Source organism: Scophthalmus maximus, chromosome 7 (genome assembly GCF_022379125.1).
Source record: "Scophthalmus maximus strain ysfricsl-2021 chromosome 7, ASM2237912v1, whole genome shotgun sequence".
In the NCBI taxonomy this organism is placed as follows: domain Eukaryota; kingdom Metazoa; phylum Chordata; class Actinopteri; order Pleuronectiformes; family Scophthalmidae; genus Scophthalmus; species Scophthalmus maximus.
In genome coordinates, this window is record NC_061521.1 from 23714772 (window position 1) to 23737236 (window position 22465).

The following is a 22465-nucleotide window of genomic DNA, read 5'->3' on the forward strand; positions in this document are numbered from 1 at the left end:
TGTGTGTGTGTGTGTGTGCGTGCGTGCGTGCGTGCGTGCGTGCGTGCGTGCGTGTGTGTGAGACTTCACAGACTTAATTAGAACTCACACGCTAATCATCCTCCCCACACTGCCTCCAGTCAGCAGTGATTAGCCCACATAATAAATGTAAATTCTGTAAAAAAAAAAAAGAAAAAGAGAAGGGGAACTTTTTTCCATTAATGACCATAGAGAGGCAGGCAAAGCCACAGATCCTATTAGGAGAATGAGTATGGAAGAAAAAAAAAGTGCTCATATGTATTTCTGCTGTACTCATTTACTGCAAGAGGTGATAATAGTCAGGATCAAGTAATAAGGTTGTAATGAGCAGGAGGGCGAGTATCCCTAGAAGCATTCAACTGCAAAAAAAAGAGCTGAATATGAATATGATCAATATTTTCCAGGTGACCTGTGTGAGTTTTTTTTTTAAAATCCTGTGAAGAGTGGAGTTTTCACAAGCCCCGTAGGTTGATTCCTATCGACCCCCTTTCACAAGACATTTTGATTTGTCACGGCATTAAGAGCACGACTGTAATTAACAGCATTAGCGATGGATGGCTCGCTGCCATTCGCTCGCTCGCCCGGTAAATCGTGTCAGCGCTCGAGCAAGCACAAAAAAATTCAGGTTCCAGGGACGGGATTAGCTAAAAGCTCATTAATTAACGTTGATAATCACATCTTTGCTTTTCTAGCTATATATATAGTGTGTCAAAATGTTTGCCGTGGCATCTGAGGAGAAACAAGAGTTAAGAAGGTTCTACATAATCAAGTGAGGCAGTATAGCAGTGTCAAAATCTTGGTCATCGTATTGATTTGGATCAAAAACGTCCAGCTTAAAACGTCAGGAATGCAACGCAATAAGCTGCAAACACAATCTTGACACTTCGAGCAGGAATCAGAGCAACATGAGTGTCCCTTAAAAACCTGGTGATTGTAAGTCCAGTGTTCACTCTCCTTCCTTTTTGCTCTTTGTTTGGTCTCCACCAGCTCCTGGTTGAAATATGTGACTCTGTAGAGGCAGTTAGCCTGATTTAGCATGAAGACTGGTTCCAGGACGGAACAGCTATCTTTAAAATACACGTGCAGCATATCAACGATACGAAAGCTCGATAGTTTACATGTCGCAGTCCTTGTTTCTTGCCGCCGTACGAGAACAGGTCTTGATATTCGTCTGTGCTCGAGGGGACTATCCATCAATCCATCCATCCATTATCTATACTGCTTATCCTTTAAAGGTTGCGGGGGGCGGGACGGGACGGGGCGAGGAACACCCTCGACAGGTCGAAAAGCGCGTCGCAGGGCTGACATGCAGAGAAAAACAGCCACTCGTGCTCGCAATCACACCCACGGGGCGATTTAGGAGTCCTCAATGAACCTAAACCTGCACGTCTTCGGACTTCGGGAGGACACACGGGGGACGACTCCGCACAGAAAGGCCCGAAACCGGCCGTGAGGTTTGAACCCAGAAACCTTCTTGCTGCGAGGGCAACCGCGCTAACCACTGCATCACTGTGTCACACTATGAGTGCACGTGTTGGCCAGGTTTAATACCATCTCATATCAGACCTGGCAACCTCATAGAGCAATGGTAAACCTGAGGTTCTGGGAGGTGTATTTTTTTTTTTTAAACTTTGCACAGAGCTATGTTAGCTCTTCCTTCCTGTCTGCTGTCTTTATACAAGCGTGTTGTCGTCTAGTCCCACTTGAGTGTAAAGAACTGAACTGTTGCCTGAACGGTTTTGAAACCAGACGTCTTCACGTGAGGTTTAGATTTCAGTGTCAGAGCTCTTCTGTCATCACATCCAAGGTAAATGACAAGTCAAGGCCTAAGCCTGTGCAGTCAATGCTGGGTGTTAAAGGGTATTGCATGATCTATGAATATGCAGATAAATAAAAAAAACAAGTTGGCATCATCATGCTTGTAGATGACTAGTTGAACTGTCACATCATCCTCAAAAGGTGGAGCAGTAATTTTCCACATCCACCTTTGCTGCACGCTGGCACAGTGCTGACACGCTGCTGCTGGCAGCCAACTCCGTCTTTCGAGAGGCAGCGTGTGGAAGTCAGCACAGACGTTTCCGCTCGCTAATGCTTTTTCCGAACGTGTGTAAAAGGTCACATTCACTAACAGGCGGTGGTGCCGTGTCATAGGCGGCGTGTGTGAGCCCCAGGTACACGGGAACAGCTGCGGTGTGTTAGTGTGTGACGCTTTTTTCGTTCAGGAGTGTGAACTCAGCAGAACCTCAGCTTCCTCTTTTCACCCTATAGTAATCAATAGCCTGCGCTGGGCGCAGTTGGCACTGCGACAATAGATAGATCAACATTGCATTAGAGATGCGGCCCGTCGCCAGCCTGCAGGGACTCGTGCCGAGTCACACACACTTCACTCACCCTCTCTCATTCTCTGTAGTCGCTGCTGTGGTCTGCCTCTATCTGTGCAACCCTGTCCTCCATTTCCCTCCATTCAAATCATGGGGCCCTGCAATTTTGCATCCGACATGCATCATCATCATCGTATAGACGCCTCAATTTTTTTTTTTTGCTGTAAGGCTGAGGTGTGAGGGATTGTTTTTTTTGGGGGGGGGTTGGTGAATGTGTGTAAATCCAATCAGGCACAGACAGAATAGGTTGCTGTATTTGTGTTGTCGCGCTGCCTGGCTCATTTGTATGAATATTTCAGTTCCACAGTGGGGCTGCACCTGAACATGCTGCTGTATATGCAGATCAATTATGTAACAGGAGGGAGCGGCGCACGACGCCGTCATTTCCACTTCGTCTCAACGCCACAGCGTCCCCCGTCTGCTTGACATGTGTGTTTTGAGTGAAGGATTGCGAGAATGGATGTGTAATTGAGGTATGAGGATGTGTGTGTGTGTGTGTGTGTGTGTGTGTGTGTGTGTGTGTGTGTTTAGAGGTGGCAGTTGGGAATCGATGACAGAAAAAAACAACGTCCAGATGAGGGTTGTATGAAAGTTTTTTTATTTTGACAGCAGTATCGTTTTTTAATGTAAAGTGAAGCTCATCTTGCAAGTAACCTGGATATGATTGAACAGAGCATATACAATGAATAGAGACTAACACCAAGACAGATTGCAAAATGTGGTCTCATGCCCATACATGAAAATGAAAAGCATTTGAGTAGCAAATGAGTCAAAGGCATTTTTTGGGGGTTATTATATATCTTCAGAACTTGTAAGATAAAGAAATCAAGCACCTTAGAATGAACTCCCTGTGTGTTAAAGGACACATTTCCTGCAAATGGAGCAGCTCCCAAATTTTTACATTTTGAGTGGAATTCCCCATTAGGACCTCCATCAGCATCTTCTTGATGTTAAGCCTGATACAAATTGGTGTGAGAGGTGGACCGCTGATCCGGGATCTCCGCAGCCTTTTCCAGCTCTAACGAATGAGATGGTCAAGTGAACCTGGCAGGAGGCTCCAGATCAGCACAGAGGAGATTGAAAACTACCGACCAGGTGCCCGGATATTACAGTGCTACGGTCTATGGTTGTGCAAAGAAAACAGATCCAAAAACCTTTCAGGTTATATATATATTATTTTAGTGATGGATTAGATTTCTATATAAATCCACTGATCCGTGGTATTACTCAAATCAAGAGCGTTGAAATATCGGATGGGGTTTGATTCAGCTAAATCTTTCCTTTTCTCTCGGATCCTTTTATCTGAGAACCGACAAGAATTTAGACACGCCAGTGGCATTTCACATTTTCACATTTTTACTCAATAAATATATTAAATGGTTAAAATATTTGTCCACTTAAAAAATATAATTTAAAAATTAAAATAAGCCTATTCCGATTTATAGCTAAAATAAGTATTTGTTGTGCATCAGTTTTAACAACTGACTACGGGACAAAGGAAAGTAGGAGCCAGTTGGTCCCAATGAGCTTGAGTTTGATCGAAATAAAACATTTTATAGCCTCTGATTAGAAGATGTCAATATGTTGAGTCACTGCGCTTGTGTAAAGAGTCGCTTTCTTTGGTCCTGCAAACATCAACGTCAAGAGCAGCACAAACACACAACAATGTCATCCAAGGATTTAAGACCCATTAAAGGGGCAGTAGGCGATTTTAATCCAATGCACTTTTTTGTAAAAATCTGCTAATATTTCCTCACGGTCCCCTGGTTACAACCTATCAAGAGTCACATCCAATGTGTCATCCATTGATTATTAAAAATCAACCCAACAGCCCTTAAACTAGTATTGCCGGCCTGCAGTGTTTTAATTTCTCACTGTACTGCTGCGGAGGGTGTGTCAGAACATCCTGACATCATTGACGGCTGCGGTTACTGGTGCAGCGGTGCTCGCTTTCTGACCACATACACACCACAGGCAAATCTGTCAGTGAAACAGACTTAAAACTTTAATCCTGGACAGTGCAAAATCAAAAAGTTCTAATCATAACAAATGAAAGCAAGCTTTACATTTGATTAAGATTTGAAAACCAATGGCTTACTGGTTAGTTGTTGCTCTCCTTAGATTATCTCTGCCATATTAATAATATTAATTTCTTGTACTCACCCAGTCCCATGGTTAACAATATTTACCCAGTAATAACTAATAACCCATTCACCCCAGTTCCCCATCTGCACACACATTTTAAACTTTTTTCTCTTAGCTACATTTTGCCCCAGCACCAATCACTTAGTTGCAAGGCCGGAAATCTTTATTAGTTTTTTTGCCGATTTGCTTCTATAAAGGAAGTACTAGATCTTGGCGATGAGGTTGCTGACGAACCGCTCGAGGTCCTGGGTTCGGTTCCGGGTGGTCTGCAGCACCTCCTCGTGGTTCGCCTTCTGGTTGCTGTCGTAATCTGTCACGGTCATGTTGGTGATGAGGGACAGACCCAGGACGCGCAGGCCACAGTGACGAGCCACCAGCACCTCTGGGACTGTGCTCATACCTGGACAAAAGGGAAGGGAGAGTTGCATTATTAGGATACGCTGTTGTGAATGTCTGAATCCTGAACCCTACAACCACAATATCTCTTAATCTCTGCTGGTCTGAGAGGTTTTCCCAACAACACATCCGTATGCCTTCATGAGAGCAGGAGGGAGCTGTATTACTGACCCACGGTGTCGGCCCCCAGCGTACGCAGAAGTCTGCACTCGGCAATGGTCTCGTATGACGGTCCAGCCACCATGCAGTAAACCCCCTCCTGCAGGAAGCCGCCGCAGCCTTGCTCCTCTGCCGTTTGCCTGGCCAGAGCCCTCAACTCGCGGTCATACGCATCCGACATGCAGGGGAAGCGCACTCCAAACCTGGAGACGCATTAAAGGAATGAGTTAGATATAGATAGTTGTAACAAGTTTCACTTTCATCGTGCAGCCTTGGCATTTGAGCCGTGTATACCTCTCATCGTTCTGGCCACAGAGCGGGTTCTGCCCCGCGAAGCCTGGCAGGTTGATGTGATCCTTGATGAGCATGATGTCTCCCTCGTTGTAGGCGTCGTTGAGTCCCCCGGCTGCGTTCGTCACAATCAGAGTTTCCACACCCAGCAGGAAGAAGACTCGCACCGGGAATGTCACCTGGGAGAGAGACGAAAATGCAGTGCTTCAGAGACGGACAACGTTGTTACCTTTCATTTTGGATGCCTGTCAAATTATTACACACGGGAGTTACAAGATGGGCTTCTCGTGTGAAAGGACATCTTCTTCATGATGTCGGTACACTCCTGGGTTTTTATGACTGTAGGGTTTGGCATGCCAGACACAGATGCTGTTTGGTGCTAAGGAACCCTTAACAGGGCAGCAGATGGCAAGTAAATGGCTGCGGTTCATTTTTACCGGAGTCATATTTGGAAATTGTCTTTCCTCTGTTTCACGTCTCTACAACTTGAATTGAAAGTCTTTCGCTAGTTGGTGCAGAAATGTTTTCGAGTACCCTGGTATCCTGGAAAGGTCAGAGTGCTGTCATTTTGGAACATGAGAGCGTTGATTTCCGTTTTGTGTGTCATTTTGTGGATTATGCTGGAAATGGAACTTGTAGCCTAATTGCGGATGAAATGTAACGGTTAGCTGTGTTGCGTATGAAACACAAGTCTATGAATTGTTTAAATGATGAGTTGAATTGTTTGCCAAAAGGGTGGCAACACATGCCTGTTCATTGATCAAAGATTATCTATCCAAATGTTCACTTATCCCTGCTTTGTTTACTGTACAATTTTGTTTAGTTTTCAAAGAATGGAGCATAACGGCAGACAAAACGCTTTGGGTTCAGTTCCGTTCATGTTGGTGTTTAAACCAGAACCATTCAAATATATCACCCACATGAATTCCTAACGGGATGCCAGAGGGTCAAAATGCATCTCTCCTTCCAATACTGTTTGTATAAAACTGAAATGTAATGATTCACTGAAATGATATGGATCATTCTGTGCGGAGATGGCAAATCATAGCTGGTGATAAAACCAGGGGGGAGTATATCTCCATGGGCCAAAGGTCGGTCCCATCTTGACAAACTGGGTGGTTTTCCTACTGTCATCACAACTCTGCAGCCGATCATTCAACAGGCTGAGTAAATTGTTAAGCCAGAGTTGTGAAATATAATATAGTCTGCCAAGCTCTGAAACAAAATATGCAGTGGAAGACACTAATTGTACAACTTGATATGATAAACTTACAAATACTGAATCATCTGTTTTACAGACAAAAGAACCCGTAACCAAAAACTGTATCTACAGTTTTAATTACAGCCAGTGTGGAACTAAACGTACTGAAAGTAATGAGGCACAAAATCAATTGTGTCTTGGAAAGAGGCTCCCCTACGACGGCAATAACAAAGTGCGTTTTTTTTGGTTCACCTCCACGGTTTAAAGATTAGGCCTTCGTCTGCACAAGCTGTTAATACTTTTCTCAAAGTGATTGACAAAGTTAAAGTTTAAACTGCCAGCTGCAGTTCAGTTATCCTGTATATGAAATATAATTTGTATCAGCTAGGTTGACGAAATGCAAAAGAAACTTGGCTTGTGACAGAAATTGAGAAAGAAAGTTGCTCACACAAGGCAACATAATGTAAAGCGGACGAGACCAATAGAAAATCAATAATGCTGATATCAATCGTACTGTAATGACAATCAGCCAAACTCGTGTTTTTTAGCCACGCTGGTGACTTGGCGGTCAGAGTAGGTTGGCGGGTCGACCTCTTTGTTCCACAAAATGTCTCGACATTTCCGAGGAATTTTGTACATATATTGTCGAATTTATCCCCGGTCTCCTCAACCTCTAGCCTGTATTTTACTTAACCAGCTGTTAAGTAAAATACATTTTCACTTAATCTGTAAAATAATTCAACACATACTAGATGAATTCATACGGAAGAAGTACAGACATTCATGGTTCCCAGTTGACGAATTACAATGAATTTAAGGATCTTCTGACGTTTCCTCTCGTGTCACCTTCAGGTCGACATCTGTGGCTAATTTTGAGTTAAATGTCTCCATTAAGTTTGACACGTGTGCCTTTTCAGATGAATTGTGTTTTACTTTTATCATCCGTTAACTTTAACTCCACAAGGTCAAAGTCAAAATTACAACTGATCCGCTGCTTTGGTTGAGCAATTGCCAATTAGCTCAAAGTTAGCATGCTAACTAACCCAAAATGTAAGCATGTTAGCGTTTGTGAGCATGCTATCATGCTAATGTCAGCATTTATCTAAAAGGCACCACTGTGCCTAACTACACAACGCCAAAAGCATGACTGTAGATTTATTTTAACCTTTTAATACATGACTTAGAATTAATTTTTAAGTTTGTTTACAAACTCGCCTTTGGCAATAACCTGACTAATAAAAAAATAATCAGTAGCAGCATAGTCAACAACAAGATGGAGTACACGACTGGTGGCTAATACACTTCAGACACCCAAGTTGTTCTGATGGATTCAAGCGAGGGGCCTGAGTGTTACAAGGGCCCAAAGTGGAACGGACCTGAGTGTCCTCAATCGAACCGAACCAAACCCCCTGAAACACATAATACCAAACCACATCATTCCAATCTTCAAACGAAGATCACAGACACCATCGTTCATACACATTTAGTTGTCTAGTCTTCCACTGGACCAAATATCGTGAAGCTTTTGGCAGAAAGCTGGTGGCATGCGGCCTTGTCACGCTGTCGTCAGTCTCCTGTACATAGCCAATCATAGAATTTAAGGGGGTTCTCTCCAAAATATAGTTGCTGTGAACTAATGTAATCAGCCATTCTCGGTGTCGCCCCATCTCAACTCTGGGCCCCAGACAATTGCCTGTTTTATGCCCTCCATGTTGCGACGCCCCCTGATGAGGGGGCATAACCTTCTTCACAAGGGTTTTTTAGAGTGAGGAGGTGAAACCATGTCTCCTGGTTGGCACTGTTCAGTAACTGCGATGGGAGTTTGCAGATCTGTGCAGTTTTGTGATCTCTGACCCTCGTCTGCAGGAGACAGCTTTGTGCATTGTCCTTTACGCCGTCCGATCGGTCATTGATCGCTTTCCACAGATAGTCCTCGTTTCCGAGCCAGAAGCACATCGTCCATCTGTTCTGCAATGCAGGGTTGCAGAAATGTTCTGCGGCTTATGCTGATGATCATTAGGCCTCACAATCTGGTTTTCTTGTCCCCGCAGTTACTCACCATGTGGAGTTAGGAATTAGACACTTTGCCAGGACAACACTCAGGAAGCTGTGGTGTTCACAGGTGATTTTCATAACCTAGTACGTGCAAATTCGCCTTAATTGGAAATTTACACCTGCGCTCTCCGTTGTGACAGGGTGCTCATTTTTGTTGCACTGAGGTTGTACTTTGGGCCCTGAATTATTAATGTAGTTTGACCTTTGTTTCTTTTTAATTACTTCACCCCGAAGGGGGTGTCTTTTGTGTCTGTCTGTGTGTTTCTGCGTGAGTCGATAGCTGCAATATTAGACCATAACTCGTACGGCTGAACAGATCTTTATGAAACTTTTTGTGTGCATGCAAATACATTTTGTGTCACCAGGGTCAAAGGTTAAGGTCACCTGGGCCAAATACCCCCCAAATACATGATCTTATATATCTCACTAACAATAGTCGAATCGAGACGCACCCAAGGCCTTTTGGGTACACCACATCCGATTTGACCCATGACGTCAACTTCTTGCAGAAAACTTTAGTCAAAGTTCACAAATTTTCATCAAATGTGACCTTCCAGTCAGAAATCCATCAACCACTTGACCATACATATCAATTCTCAGGTCATTTCCCACATTTGACCTTTAAAGGTCAAACTCACAGTGCCAATTTTTCGTGCATTTGTTATGAATGAGAATAACTTGGGAAATTGTTTACAGAATTTGATTTTTTTTCCCTTAGAGGTCCTCAAACAATGTCACTATGGGTTCATAGAGTAAAATCTAATGAAATCATGAACATTTTTGCAAATTTCTGTGAAATGCCATATGCAACGTTAGGTGAATGGGGTGAAGTCTGTCATCTCTGTTATACATAAGATCAAATACCCTCGACTTCAACTTGAACATAACATAATCACACGATTTTAAGATGCCACAGTTTTGAGTCATTTATATATATTTATATATACTGTATACTTAACATACTGAAGCTTACCGTTTGTATGTCGTAGCCCTCGTAGAAGTGGAATCGCCCCTGCATACAGACACACTCACGGCCCTGCAGCTTCCCGAACACCAGCTGACCGGCATGACCTGGCACTGCACAGCACACAAGCAGTCCAAACATAATTCTGTACTGTGTCCAAACACGGATCGTTAGTTTTTGTTCAAATGCAACCTACCAGTGCTGGTGGGGAAACGTGGGATGTCCTTATAAGGGAAGACGGTCTTGTCCTCCAGCAGATCGGCCAGACTGCCCAGTCCTGAGCCACAGATGATGGCCACTTTAGGACGCTGCTCTGTGTGGGCCAGCAGCCAGTCCGCAGTCTCTTTATACTCTTCATGAGTATATCTGGAGAAAAAAAAAATGGAACAAAATGCTTAATATCAAATATCATTAAACCATAGCTCTAACAAAGTGGTCGCACGTCTAACCATCATCACAATCAGATTAGTGTTTATTGCCAAATGACCGAAGAAAAAAAAGGAATTTGCTTTGGTGTTTTGGTGCATAACAAAACAAATTAAAAGTGCAAGGAGAAGAGCAGGAACACAAAAAAACAACTATCCAACGAAAATGAAATATGTAAAAAATAAGTGTAGAAATATGTGCAATCTGTCACAGAGTTATACAGGTTGTACAGAGGAGATAAAAAGTGCAAGTAATCCACGTGGTGGGATGTGCAGAGGTGATGTGTGGCAGTGAACAGCTGTGAAGGAAACATACTGTACTGTCTCCTTTTGCAATAATAGATAATAATTAAGGTACACTGTGTTCCTTAATTACGTTAATAGAAATGTTTGTGGGTTATATATTTTTTGGGGCGTGTACATCAGCAGAGGAAAGTATTGAATGCCGGGTACGTGCTGAAATAAATATGCAATATAAAGTACGAGGAAGTCATGCAAAAAAAAGGAGAAAGAAACGGCAATATAAACAATAAACAGTATTACATCACATTGGGAAAACTAGGGGAAATACTTTGCTGAAGAAAAAAAAGATCAACAATCAGGTTCATTTGGCTTTTATGCACAAGGACACAAAACAGGTGACTCCCTGCAGACAGGAACAGTCGAGTTGGTATCGCAGCCTTAACGACACGGTAACGCAGCCTGGAACGTCACGTCATCATGACCAGTTATGTTAATTTTTACACATTGACACGTGTACAAATGAACATAACTGGTCATGATGACGTGGCGTTCCAGTTGGACCAGTGGAGCTTTTAAAAACCCCAAAGGGCAAAATTCAAGCAGCTGAGCAAACTGCAGCTGTTGTGTCACTAGTGTTTGCTGAGGAGTTATCAGTATTTCCTGAAATCTTTTCACCTTTCCATTTGGCTTCCTTGTTTACTTCAAGCTAAGAAAACACAAGGGGAATCTTTCATCACAGTGCTGCACAGTATATGTTTGCACACGGGACAGGGTGAAGTCAAAGAGGTCAACTTTTACGTGTGCAGAGTGGTTTATAATGAGCGTGTGAATCATTGGACGCATTTAAAGTGGAAGTGTATTTCTGTATGTGGGATAAGTTGTGCTCATTTCGTTGCAGACGATCGTGACACGACTGCCGTACATCTGTCAGTTGCAGAAGTTGCCCTTCACATAATTCCTCAGGTGGTCATGGCAGCGTCACACCGTATCACACTGGTACCAGCAGGAGATGGGGACTGGATATCAGCAATTCAGGTCATTTTAGAATGAAAACTGAACAACATCCGACATGTTGCAGACCGTCAGACACTGATGGGCAAAGTGAAGTGTGAATATTAGAAGCCGTGGGAATGTAGGCTACTAGAAAAGCAAAGCAAATACCCATGTAGGCGGAGGGTGTGTAGACACTCCTCTGCTTCCTTGTGTGGTAGGAATATTAATGTTTTAAAAAAAGATATAAAGTCATTGCACAACAGCTATAGTGTAGAAGTTATGAAGAACTCTACAACAACAACAACAACAATAAGCTGACAGCGTGCCAACAAACGCAGGCCCGTGCAGCAGCAACAGGTTAAAATCGACGTGTTCCTGCGTCTGCTCTTCTCTTCTCTTCCCTGAGAACAATAAGCCCTCGCTTGGAATCATGTGCAGTTTATCATGCAGGCCACATGTGCCTCTGGCAGCCTGAGTCAGTGTTACGTAACAGACTTCACCCAGAGGAGGGGAGGGATGGGGGGGAGCTCAGCGGTGGGACCGTCCTCCTCCTCTTCCTCTTCCTCCTCCTCCTCCTCCTCCTCCTCCTCCTCTGGTGCTCCCGGCGAGGAGCTGTCCGCGGTGCTGCCGGAACTCTGTATTCCGGCAGCAGCCTCGGCTGCGGGGCCGGGGGCCGTGCGCGCGGGCCACACACACATTTTTGGCAAAAAGCGCGTCCCGAAACACACACACACACACACACACACACACACACGAGCGAGTCTGAACAGCCCGAGGCGTTGCGAAGCTCCGAGGCACAAGGCCGACCTGTTGAGTGGGCGGGACACGGACGTGGTTAATGAAAGGTATTCGACGCGCGCAGACTGTTGGATCATGCGCAGAATCCATGGATGCCATGTATCCTGTACATCCCACCTGATTACGTCACAGCGAGGTGTCATCCTGGACGGGGGGGGGGGGGGGGTCCTATAATCCTTAGAATGAGGCGTCCACCATGATGATGTCGCCTTGTCTAAATGACTGTCAAATAGCATAAGATACATATTGCATATATATATACATATATTCTCTTTTTTTTTTTACAAACTAAACACCACAGGTCTTTAATATCATAAGGCCACACACACACACACACACACACACACACACACGGTCGGTCCTCACCTGCGCGGACTGGACGAGGAGGAGGAGGAGGAGGAGGAGGTCGCCGCTTGGTCCATACCTGCGCGACGAGTGGACGAGTTGAGGTCGGGGGGGCCGGGACCAGTTCTGCAGACCAGACGCCGGTTGAGTCGCTCCTGGACGGCCGCGTCTCGTTGCTGAGTTCCCGGGAGTCGAGCGGCTGATTCTGGGGGATTCTGCTGCTGCTGCTGCTGCTGCGCGCGGATAGGCGGATGGTGACGGTGCGCGCTGACGTCAGTGCGCAACGGGGCGAAGGCGGGGCGGTGGGGCGGGGGGCTGGGGGGTGTCCGTCCGCAGATTCGCCGGACCCTTTGAAGAAGGAAAAAAAACAACCAAATCCAGTTTTCTACCAGGCTGCACTGCTCACTGATGCGTTCACTGAGAGAGACAGAGAACCGAGGGGAGGAACAGAGAGAGGGGAAGACCAAGAGAAGGAGGAGGGAATGATGAAATCAGTGACGACTGTACTTTTCTTTTATGAACATTAGAAAATACAGCCCCCCCCCCCCCAAAAAAAAACCAAACACAAAAAACTTGATGCTCCAAGTCCCTGAAACACTTCAATCCAGGGGATCCTGTAATGATGTAGGCTTGGAATGATATACAACAAGTTCAACTAGTTCCCCTCTAGCTAGTTCCCCTCTCTCTCTCTCTCTCTCTCTCTCTCTCTCTCTCTCTCTCTCTCTCTCTCTCTCTCTCTCTCTCTCTCTCTCTCTCTGTCACACACACACACACACACACACACATGCTACAACAATTCAGAGCGCTGACACATGCAGGTTAGAAAGAGAGAATGAAAGTGGAGAGACAAAGAAAAGAAAAAACTATAGGCCTCTATATAGAAAAGCTGTAACTGTATTTAGGTTATGATGACCAAAATGACAAACTAATGTGTTTTGTTTCTAATGTGCGTTAAACTGTTTTATCTACAGGACGTTATGGAGTAAGAGGAAATATTTCCAACTTGATAAACATATTCTATTTATAAATCGAACCCTTTTTGGCCTTTTTTCTAAGTCTGGAGGTCACTGAGGTCAGCCGCTCAGTATCTCCAGACTTGGGAATTTGTAACAGAATTTAACACACCTCACTTTCAATTTGACTGTTTCTATTGTCAATTGAATAAAAAGTTGAACAAATAATTTGTTTCCCTGCAGCCTTGTTATTATCATTATCATAATCAGTATGTCTTTGTATTGTTACGGATTCTTTCATACCTGTGGTGTAGGAAAAGTTGCATGATGGGACTTCTTGTAAAGGAAACTACTCTTATATTTAAAAATAGAAGAAAAAAAATCCCCTGGCAACGTGAAAAAGCTTAATGCAGCCCTAATGTGGACAGTAACACCACTAACTACTACTGCAAACAATTTTTTTTTTTAATTCCAAGAATAGGGCCTCTGGGAAAGATACTCATCGATGTTGTTCAGGTGTGAAAAGGATTAGTTACCTACTGTATCATATCGGTACACATACTGTATGTGTGCATGTCATGAAAGTTGTTGATCAAACAAAAACATTCCTGCCCTCTCACGCTCACTGGGCTTTCACAACCTTTTTTTGTCATCTCACTTGTCCTTTTAATGACCTTATAATTCCCCCCCCCCCCCCCCCCCCCCCCCCCCCCATGCCTGATCATTTCCATTTGATGATTCAAACTTCTACATCACTTAACATTTTAGAGGGATGTATTACACTTTTTTTTTTACTCTATTGTAACATTTTTTTTATCATGCTGCTTTTAGTTAACACATTCACTTTCTAGTTATTTTGCAGATTCATATTTAATCTTTAAAATCTCTACGTAAAATATGTCTATAAAATATGATACAATTGTAGATTAAACGACATCAGGCTACATACATTTGTAAATAATCAATAATAGAAATAATAATGTTTTAGTTTTTAAACTTTTGATTCTTTTTATTATCAAATTTGCTAAGATGAACTTTTACTTAGGACAATTTTTTCTTACTAATGCTGTCTTTTTTTCTGTTCTTTTGTTTTACTTTATTTTATTCTACCAGTGTTTAAATCTGCTATAGGCTGGATCGCTCCGTCATCTAGAGTCAGGCAAATCAAATAGTCTCTTCAGAAATTGGTTCATTGTGAGAAACAGATTTTACAGCAACAATGCAGGACAGTAACTAACCAGGTGTTGCCTTGAACAACATGTCCAAACAGACGCGCTGTGGGTTTATTTCTCCCCCGAGGCAGAGACACGGTCCTCGCCGCGCTGCAGCCGCCGGCCAATCAGAACACACTTTGTTTGGGGGCGGTGAGGAGTGGAACTGCGTTGCCATGGCGACAAACCACAACGCAGTTGACTGGAGCGCCTTGTTGCGGGATGCGCGGAGAGTTTCTAATCCCTGTTTACTCGCGGGTGAGACGTTTTCTTTTTGTATCTATCTGACGGTGCAGCGACACAACACGTCTGAGAGAGTTTAGACCGGTGGAATAAAAACAGTTTGCAGCCGACAGCAGTTAGCTTAAACCGCGTTAGCATGACAGTTTAGCATCGCACGCAGGAGAGACAACGTGTTGGGTTAGGGGCGTATTTGGCAGGAAGGTGACTCTCAATTAGGTTTATTCAACCCGTAATTTCCTCTTTTCCTCTTCTCTTTACAGATGTTTTGGTGACACAACTCTTTCCACATGACAGCAACACGTCAGAGCAGAGTCTCTCTGGCCCACGGCCACAAACTGGTGCTGACGGAGGACAAGCCGAGGAGGGTGAGGGAGCATGACACATCATGTTGTTACCCTCCTCTTCTCCTTCTTCTCCTTCTTCTTCTTCTATCATATCGTTCACCTTTATTTTATTGTACAGAATAAATATTGAAAACAATCTGCACTTATGTTTACGTTTGACTTAGATATAGGCATATATTATATAAATATAGGTATCTATTAGAGCCCGAGGCCGATATCGATATTTGGGAGTACAGAATTCCCGATACCGGTACGTCGGCGGATATATATAACACATAGCCATAAGCTTTATTATAAATAACTATCAATAGAAAATACAAATACGAGCAAATATTAAGAACTTAGGGAAAATATTAATTTCATGTAAAATGTATGTATGGCTCATATCAGTTGGCCAATGATACCGGTCGGGCTCTACACATATTATCGGGCTCTAAAATATATATATATTAGTATATATTGGTATTTATATATTGGTATTGAAATCTTGTACTCCCTACTATCAATATCGGCACCCAAAAATCCATATCGTCAGGCTCTAGTTGAAACAAGGCAATTCTCTAGTGATGGGGACCAAGGGACGAGAGAATAACTATAAATTGAAAATACAAATACAACCGAATAAATAGAACCTTTAAAAAATATAAATTTTATGTAAAATGTCAAATTAAAGGCTCATATCAGTTGGCTGATAATACTGGTCGGGCTGTACACATATTATCGGGCTCTCATATATATATTGGTATTAATATATTGCTATTGAAATCTTGTACTCGCTAATATCTAAAATATCTATTATTATCTTAATAATCAGTAACCACCTTGGTTTCTTATGGGGAATGAAAATCAATATGCGAATGCAGTGGTTTCGTTGCAGTGTCCCCTGCTGCTCAGCAGCTTCAGGCCTCTGCTCTCCACTTGGCTGCTTTAAGTTGGTGACAAGAGTTTATGGGAAGTATTTTTTTTATTTTGCTGACATTCAACTGAGGTCCTTACAACTGAGTATATTGAGTTAATTTTTATTTATGTTAAAACCGTTCTTGTGCCTGTTTAGATATTACTTAATAGCATTTGTATATATCTACAATAGATTTCAGCTATTGTTGTAGTTTCCTACACAATTATGATATTATGTAATATTTGAACAGCCGTGCAACTTGGTGCAATCATTATTTAACATTTTCCCCTTTTCAAAGAGAAGTGTTGCAGGGCAACTTTGCTGTCTCTAAGTAATAGACGTAACTGGCAGCTATTAAATATTGCATATACAATAACCTCCTCTGCTACATTATTGATTCTTTTTTTTGTTGTTGCTGGAATCCATTTCTGACCTGACCTTGAAATAGGCTGAGTGCAGTTAGATGTTTTCTCTGCCTCTGATGCACTGATGAAGAGGTGCCAGAGGATGTGTGGAGAGGTGATACTAACCACAAAATGCTGCAGATGGTCCTCACGGGATATATAGAAATTGTATTTTTACAAAAAACAACTACACACATTCATCCAATGTGAAGATGTGCAGATTTTCACAATAATTACAGAACCACATTGTGCAATGATCAAAGGATCATAGGCACAGACACACTCCTTTAATCTCATCGCATATAACAGGAAGTGGATTCCTCTCAGAATGTCATATGAATCATAGCAGCCAACAACTGAGTCAGTTGACAACATTAAAAAAAATTAAAATTACCCAAACCAGACCGAGACCATCACCCCGGAAAGCCAAAGCACAATTTCTTGAGAGACTCTTGCTCTTAGAAAAAAATGTCAGAAACGTACGACGTGCCAGACAAAACTGGGGACCACCCCCATCCGCTCCTAAAGGAGAAAACGTGTCGAGTCAGGGATCAGCTGCAGCTGAAGGTGAGGGAGGATTTGGCCAACTTTTTCTAGAGATGGCAGAGGAAACAGATTTAAAGTGTGGTGAAATAGCTCATAAGGAGGACACTATTCCGTTTGGACTGTATGACAGACTTAAAGGGGCAGTAAGCGATTTTTAATCCAATTCACTTTTTTGGAAAATTCAGCAAATATGTCCTCATGGTCTTCTAGTTGTCGGTTCTGTTGTGCGCTCTGGGAAAAAAACATCAACACAACACATTTTGAGTTTTGAGATGAAAACTGAAAAAAAATAATGTGGACCGCACCACACAACACTGTGCAGTTTGTAAACATCACTCCCTGACACCTTAAGAGATGTGTGAGGTATGTCTGCGACCGAGAACACGGTACCATCAACCAGATAAGAATGAGCTCGTTCATTGGTCCACCGCTTGCGCATGCGTGTTGTCACAACTGGAATTCAAAAGGAGGCGGGGAACGGCATAATGTCTCACATATTTTCTTTGATTTTACACTTTTAAAGCATTTAAATGCTGCGTTTAATTGGGTTAGGGTTAGGGTTAGCCGTCGTTGTGCACTAACATCAAACGACAACTTCTTTTGAACGTATCAAAACGACAGCAATACTATAAAAACGTCACTACATCTACGTTGTGTTTTCGCCTCTCCGCCACATTTTAATATCTGCCACTGTCAAAGGAAAGGGAAAACTCTAGAGCGGAAGGTGCCCCTAATGCACCTAATACACTGGTTGCCAGCCGCCATTAGAAACGACGAAGAGGAGTGTACAACCAATCACATGGCGATCTCTTAGCTGGTTGTGGCCCAAGAACACGGCCTCAACCACAGCTCAGATGTGCTGGCAACAGATGCTGAAATGCCCGACTCAGAGGTTTTGGCCTCGTGGTTGGCGCATCCGTCTCCAATACCCGAGGCTGCGGTCAAAATATCAACAACAAATTATCTTTCTCCAAAATCCCTCGCTGGCCCTTTAATAATTAAGTTCATAGTAGAAATACAGTTATATTTACATTAGCTGGCGTAATGCTGGCTTAGTCACAAGCACCTGAGCAAAGGCCTTTTAAAACGTATTGTCATCACGAGTATTGAGGATTAGCTGACAACTAGAAACTACACCAATAATAAAGAATTCAAAAGTACTTTATTTATTTGAAATGAATATGATTTTTCTGGCATGGCAGATGAGACCAGAAACGGACAACAACACGTTCAAACCCCTAATTATTTCCTCATTAATCTTCTGCAGACAGAGCGTGTACTGTCTGCTAAGGTCACTCACACTGTGCCAAAGCCGCTTCCCCCTTAGTCAGCACGCGCTAATTGACGGGCAGAGGGCAGCCGAGGTGACTGAATGCTCTTTACCTTTCATGTCCGAATTTAATGGAAGGCCTGGGAGCAAAAAATATACCATTAAAAGTTTCGGGGGAAAAGCCTATGAAATGAATAAATACCCCCCTTCATCATAATTAGTGGGGCACATTTCACAACTCATCCCATTCACACTTTCTGTTGACTTGTCAAATATGCAAATGAGAATGAGACCAACCTCCAATTTCACACTTTCATCCCCCTGTGTGTGTGTGTGTGTGTGTGTGTGTGTGTGTGTGTGTGTGTGTGTGTGTGTGTCAGTCGTCCTCGGGGGACATAGACCAGACACTTTTCCAGCCCAACCCGTCGGAGCTGGTCTTCCAGAACTTCACCCACACACAGACCCACAAGTTGCCCGTGGTCTTCGTCAACAATGACAAGGTTTGTGAATCGGTGATAAACAAGTTTCCGCAAACAACATCCATGGCTGATGTCTCAATCTGTGAAATGGAACAACAGCAACCGTCCAACTGTTGGATCACTTTGACCTTAGCCACAGGAAGAAAAAAAGTGTTTTGTTCTGTTTTTGGGGCGATTCAATGCTGCAATTTATGCAAGACACCATTAAGTAATAATGAATAAATCATCACGTGTGTGTGTGTGTGTGTGTGTGTACCTGGCACTGTATTTGTCGCTGTGTGGCGCTCGCAATTCTAAAAAAGTTTGTGTGATGTTTTTTTTTAAATTTTTGGTCAAGGTTTCACGACACGTGAAGATGGAGCTGAAGCACTCCGAGTATTTCCACGTGGTCGGTCCAGAGGACGCAGTGAGCAAGGTCGCACCGGGATTGTGTGCTACTTTCCCCGTGGTCTTCACTCCGACAGAGAACAAGGTGCTGCAAAAGAGTTTGACTGCATTGTAGAATTAATCATACAATTGGAGGCCAGATTCAGGGAGCTACCACGACGTATCACAGTAACATGCACTTACTTCATATTTTATGCACAAATCTCTTTCGGCGACTAGGTGTTAGTGTCAGATGGTCAAGGGGTCAGGGGTCAGGCATTGAGTTACAACCGGCACATCCTCTCGTTGTCTCTTTTACCAATACTGTCGGTGAAAGTGAAAACCGAGACGCCAAGGTCAACACGAGATGTAGCAAATGTTAAAGGGAAATATAATCACGTATGTGTGTCATGTCATGTCATGGCTGCTTCATGGTGGCCAAGACACACGTAATGTTTTAAGCCAACCTGGTGAACATGGCAAACGTTACACCTGCTAAACATCAGCATGCTTGTATTGTCACTGTCAGCATGTTAGCATGCTGGTGTCAATATTGAGCTCAAATAACTTGCACGTCCAAAGTGCAGCCTCATAGAGCCTCGAGCTGTAGACTCTTGGGACAGGTCTGGGGCTGCTTTGTAAAATGGTTTGCACACTTAAAATCTAATGTTTGATTGACAAATTCCTTCTTTCAGGACTACTTCCACAAACTGGTTTTTGTGACAGACCAGGATCGGTTCGAGGTCCCAGTCAGAGCCATTGGGCCACGTGCCATTCTTGACTTTCCAGACGAGCTCCGTTTGCCCCTCTGCCCGGTGAAAGCCTCCACGGAGAAGACTCACTTTGTACGCAACGTGGGAAACAGCAAGGCCAATTTCACGCTGCACACACAGAGGTTAGAATCTATACTGTCTGTTGTGTTTGATTGATTTGATATTTTACAATACAGCAGACAGTTACAATCTTACAAGCCATTATTAATATAAAGCTTACACTTGTCAGGGTATAAACAGTTAAAATATTTATCTATAAATACACCTTATTCCATCTTGTGAGGTTTAATTCTGTTTTTACTCCAGGCCTTTCTCAGTGACGCCCGCCTTTGGGACTCTTGATATCGGCGTGGGCATGCAGGTGACTGTGAGTTTCAACCCCATGACCACAGGAGACCAGAGCCAGGACCTGCTGCTGCACTACCACACTGGTGAGAGAAAACAAACACACAACTACAAAACTGTGCCACTAAAGTCACTGCAGAGTTTTAGCCACGGCCACAGCTTCTGATCACACCAGAGTCAACTGTACAGTACAGTGGCGTAACATTTCTTGATATCCCAGAGCAGTAATAAATTAAAAAGTAGTGAAATATTCAAGTCTGACCCTATCGGCATATACATATTTTATAATACAAATGACATGGTTTCAGTGTTTTCTCATCAGCTGTGGTATCCCCCCCCCCCCCACACACACACATGCCCATACACGGATGCAAACAGAGATTGTCAAGTTTACCAAAGGAGATGCATAATCAGCAGCGTCAAATATTGTGCAACTAAAAGGATGAATGAGTTTGTTTACACATACACACACACGCACACATACACACACACGCACACACACAGACACACACACACACACACACACACACACACACACACACACAAACAAACAGAAACACACATACACACACACACACCCCAATCCATTCTGTACTTACTTAAAATGATTGCATGCGTGTGTTTAACTGTCTCCGTCTCAGCCCTTATCACTGTTCTCTCGCCACACAGCTATTTAACTCTAGCAGCCCAGTACAACCAGATTCCCCAAGCTGATGCTGATCCAATTAACTGCCCATTGTCTGCTTTCTAATTGTCTTCCTTTCGCTGCCTAATTTAAACCTTATGATTGTATGTGCAGGTTTAGAATACGGCTGGTTTTAGATTCCGAATAACCTTTAACATTTAACAGTTGAGCAGATACTAACAAGGTACTTTTGAGGCTCGTATGGATATACTGTGTGTGTGTGTGTGTGTGCGTGTGTGTTTGGTAGCATGAAGTCAAAGGTGAAGTAAGTAGTGGTAATGAATGGAGAGTCTATAACATCCTCAGGGAAGTGGGATGTGAGCAGGGTGGGGAATGAGCCGATGACGGCCGTGTTGTACAGTATCTGTTACTCAGTGCAGCTTTTCTCTATAAGGGGCCTGTTATCATCCCTCTCCTCATCTCCTCTCCTCTCCTCATGTCCTTTCCTCATCTCATCTCCTCTCCTGTCCTCTCCTCATCATCTCCTCCTCATATCCTCTCCAGTCCTCTCCTCCTCATCTCCTCCTCATCTCCTCATCTCCTCTCCTCCTCATCTCCTCATCTCCTCATCTCCTCTCCTCTCCTCTCTTTTCCTATATTATTTCACAGCGATCAGACATTTTACAGTGACAATAAGTTAAAGAAAATATAATAACAGTAATAAAACAAATGCAAACAAGTTTATAAATCCCACGTCAGGGAAATTAGGCAAGTGTCAAAAAGGCAACAGGGAAGAGGTAGAAAATATTAACAATAAAAAATAAAAGTATGTAGACTAAACTAATAAATCATTTATCCTCAGTTTGTTTATACTTTAGAGTTTCATAGCATTTGCTTTTTGTATAATTTCTTGCCTGACAGATGCTCGTTTTAATGGCGTCTGCTTGTACGATCTCTGCTTTCCAAGTTATTGTTTTTGTGACACATCTGCTCATCCTTATTAGCAGTATTTTTTTTTGCTCCACTCTCTCTCACAGCGTTCTGTAGCTTTGCAACGAGCGGTCAGTCTTTTTCTAGGGTATGTAGCCTCGGTTGCCTTCACAATTAGCCAGACTCCTTAACACCAAAGGCCAAAAAAAGAGAGGCAACACTGGGATCAATTAGAGGTAAAAAGGAGCAAGTTGCCCGAAAAACATCAGTGCATGGCTTTTTATCCCCGTTCAGCGAGAATTGCACAAGACAAATAAACTGTAGCTTTGACTGTTGGCTCACCCCCGTTGTGAACACCACTGCATTCAAAATTAGAGAATAATATTATATAATAAAAATCACTTTATGGGTGGAAAATATTTAGTTTGAACCTAAAAAAACTGAAAAGTTTCAATGCAGTTTCGCCAGAATAGTAGTTTTACAGCAATTCTGCAAACTATACCCAATTTCGATACTATACTTTGTACAGTATCGAAAAGTATCAAATCATCAAAAGCTGAACCCATGTGTACGGTGGCCCTGAGAGCTCACAGCACTGCAACGTAAGAAAACACATTCAAATAGGTAAAAACCAGAGCTAACTAAGAAAACATCCTCATCAATT

The 22465-nt window shown here is 43.1% G+C and overlaps 2 protein-coding genes across 7 annotated transcripts in view; one reads left to right on the forward strand and one right to left on the reverse strand.

The window, feature by feature from the left end:
• Positions 1-2980: 2980 nt before the first annotated feature.
• Positions 2981-16679, reverse strand: pnp6 (purine nucleoside phosphorylase 6). Of its 2 annotated transcripts, none has more exons than XM_035642143.2 (7): positions 16594-16679; positions 12436-12762; positions 9807-9976; positions 9620-9723; positions 5394-5569; positions 5112-5302; positions 2981-4944 (listed from the first exon to the last, which is right to left on the reverse strand). In XM_035642143.2, exons 1-7 carry the CDS (start codon positions 16662-16664, stop codon positions 4748-4750), a joined length of 1236 nt encoding a protein of 411 aa, XP_035498036.1. In that variant the 5' UTR covers positions 16665-16679; the 3' UTR covers positions 2981-4747. The 2 variants fall into 2 exon arrangements, with proteins under 2 accessions (XP_035498036.1, XP_035498037.1); XM_035642144.2 differs by having other exon boundaries at positions 16502-16628.
• Positions 14649-22465, forward strand: part of hydin (HYDIN axonemal central pair apparatus protein) — a 56332-nt gene continuing 48515 nt past the window's right edge. Inside the window, exons 1-6 of one of the 5 annotated variants that reach the window (XM_047333183.1) lie at positions 14649-14836; positions 15082-15186; positions 18664-18783; positions 19100-19234; positions 19824-20023; positions 20208-20332. In XM_047333183.1, coding sequence (XP_047189139.1) covers positions 15109-15186; positions 18664-18783; positions 19100-19234; positions 19824-20023; positions 20208-20332 — 658 coding nt within the window. In that variant the 5' untranslated portion in view covers positions 14649-14836; positions 15082-15108. Of the gene's footprint in view, positions 14837-15079; positions 15187-16813; positions 17035-18663; positions 18784-19099; positions 19235-19823; positions 20024-20207; positions 20333-22465 lie in introns of those variants that run through there. The other 4 variants (XM_047333186.1, XM_047333184.1, XM_047333185.1 and 1 more) reach the window with 4 other exon arrangements.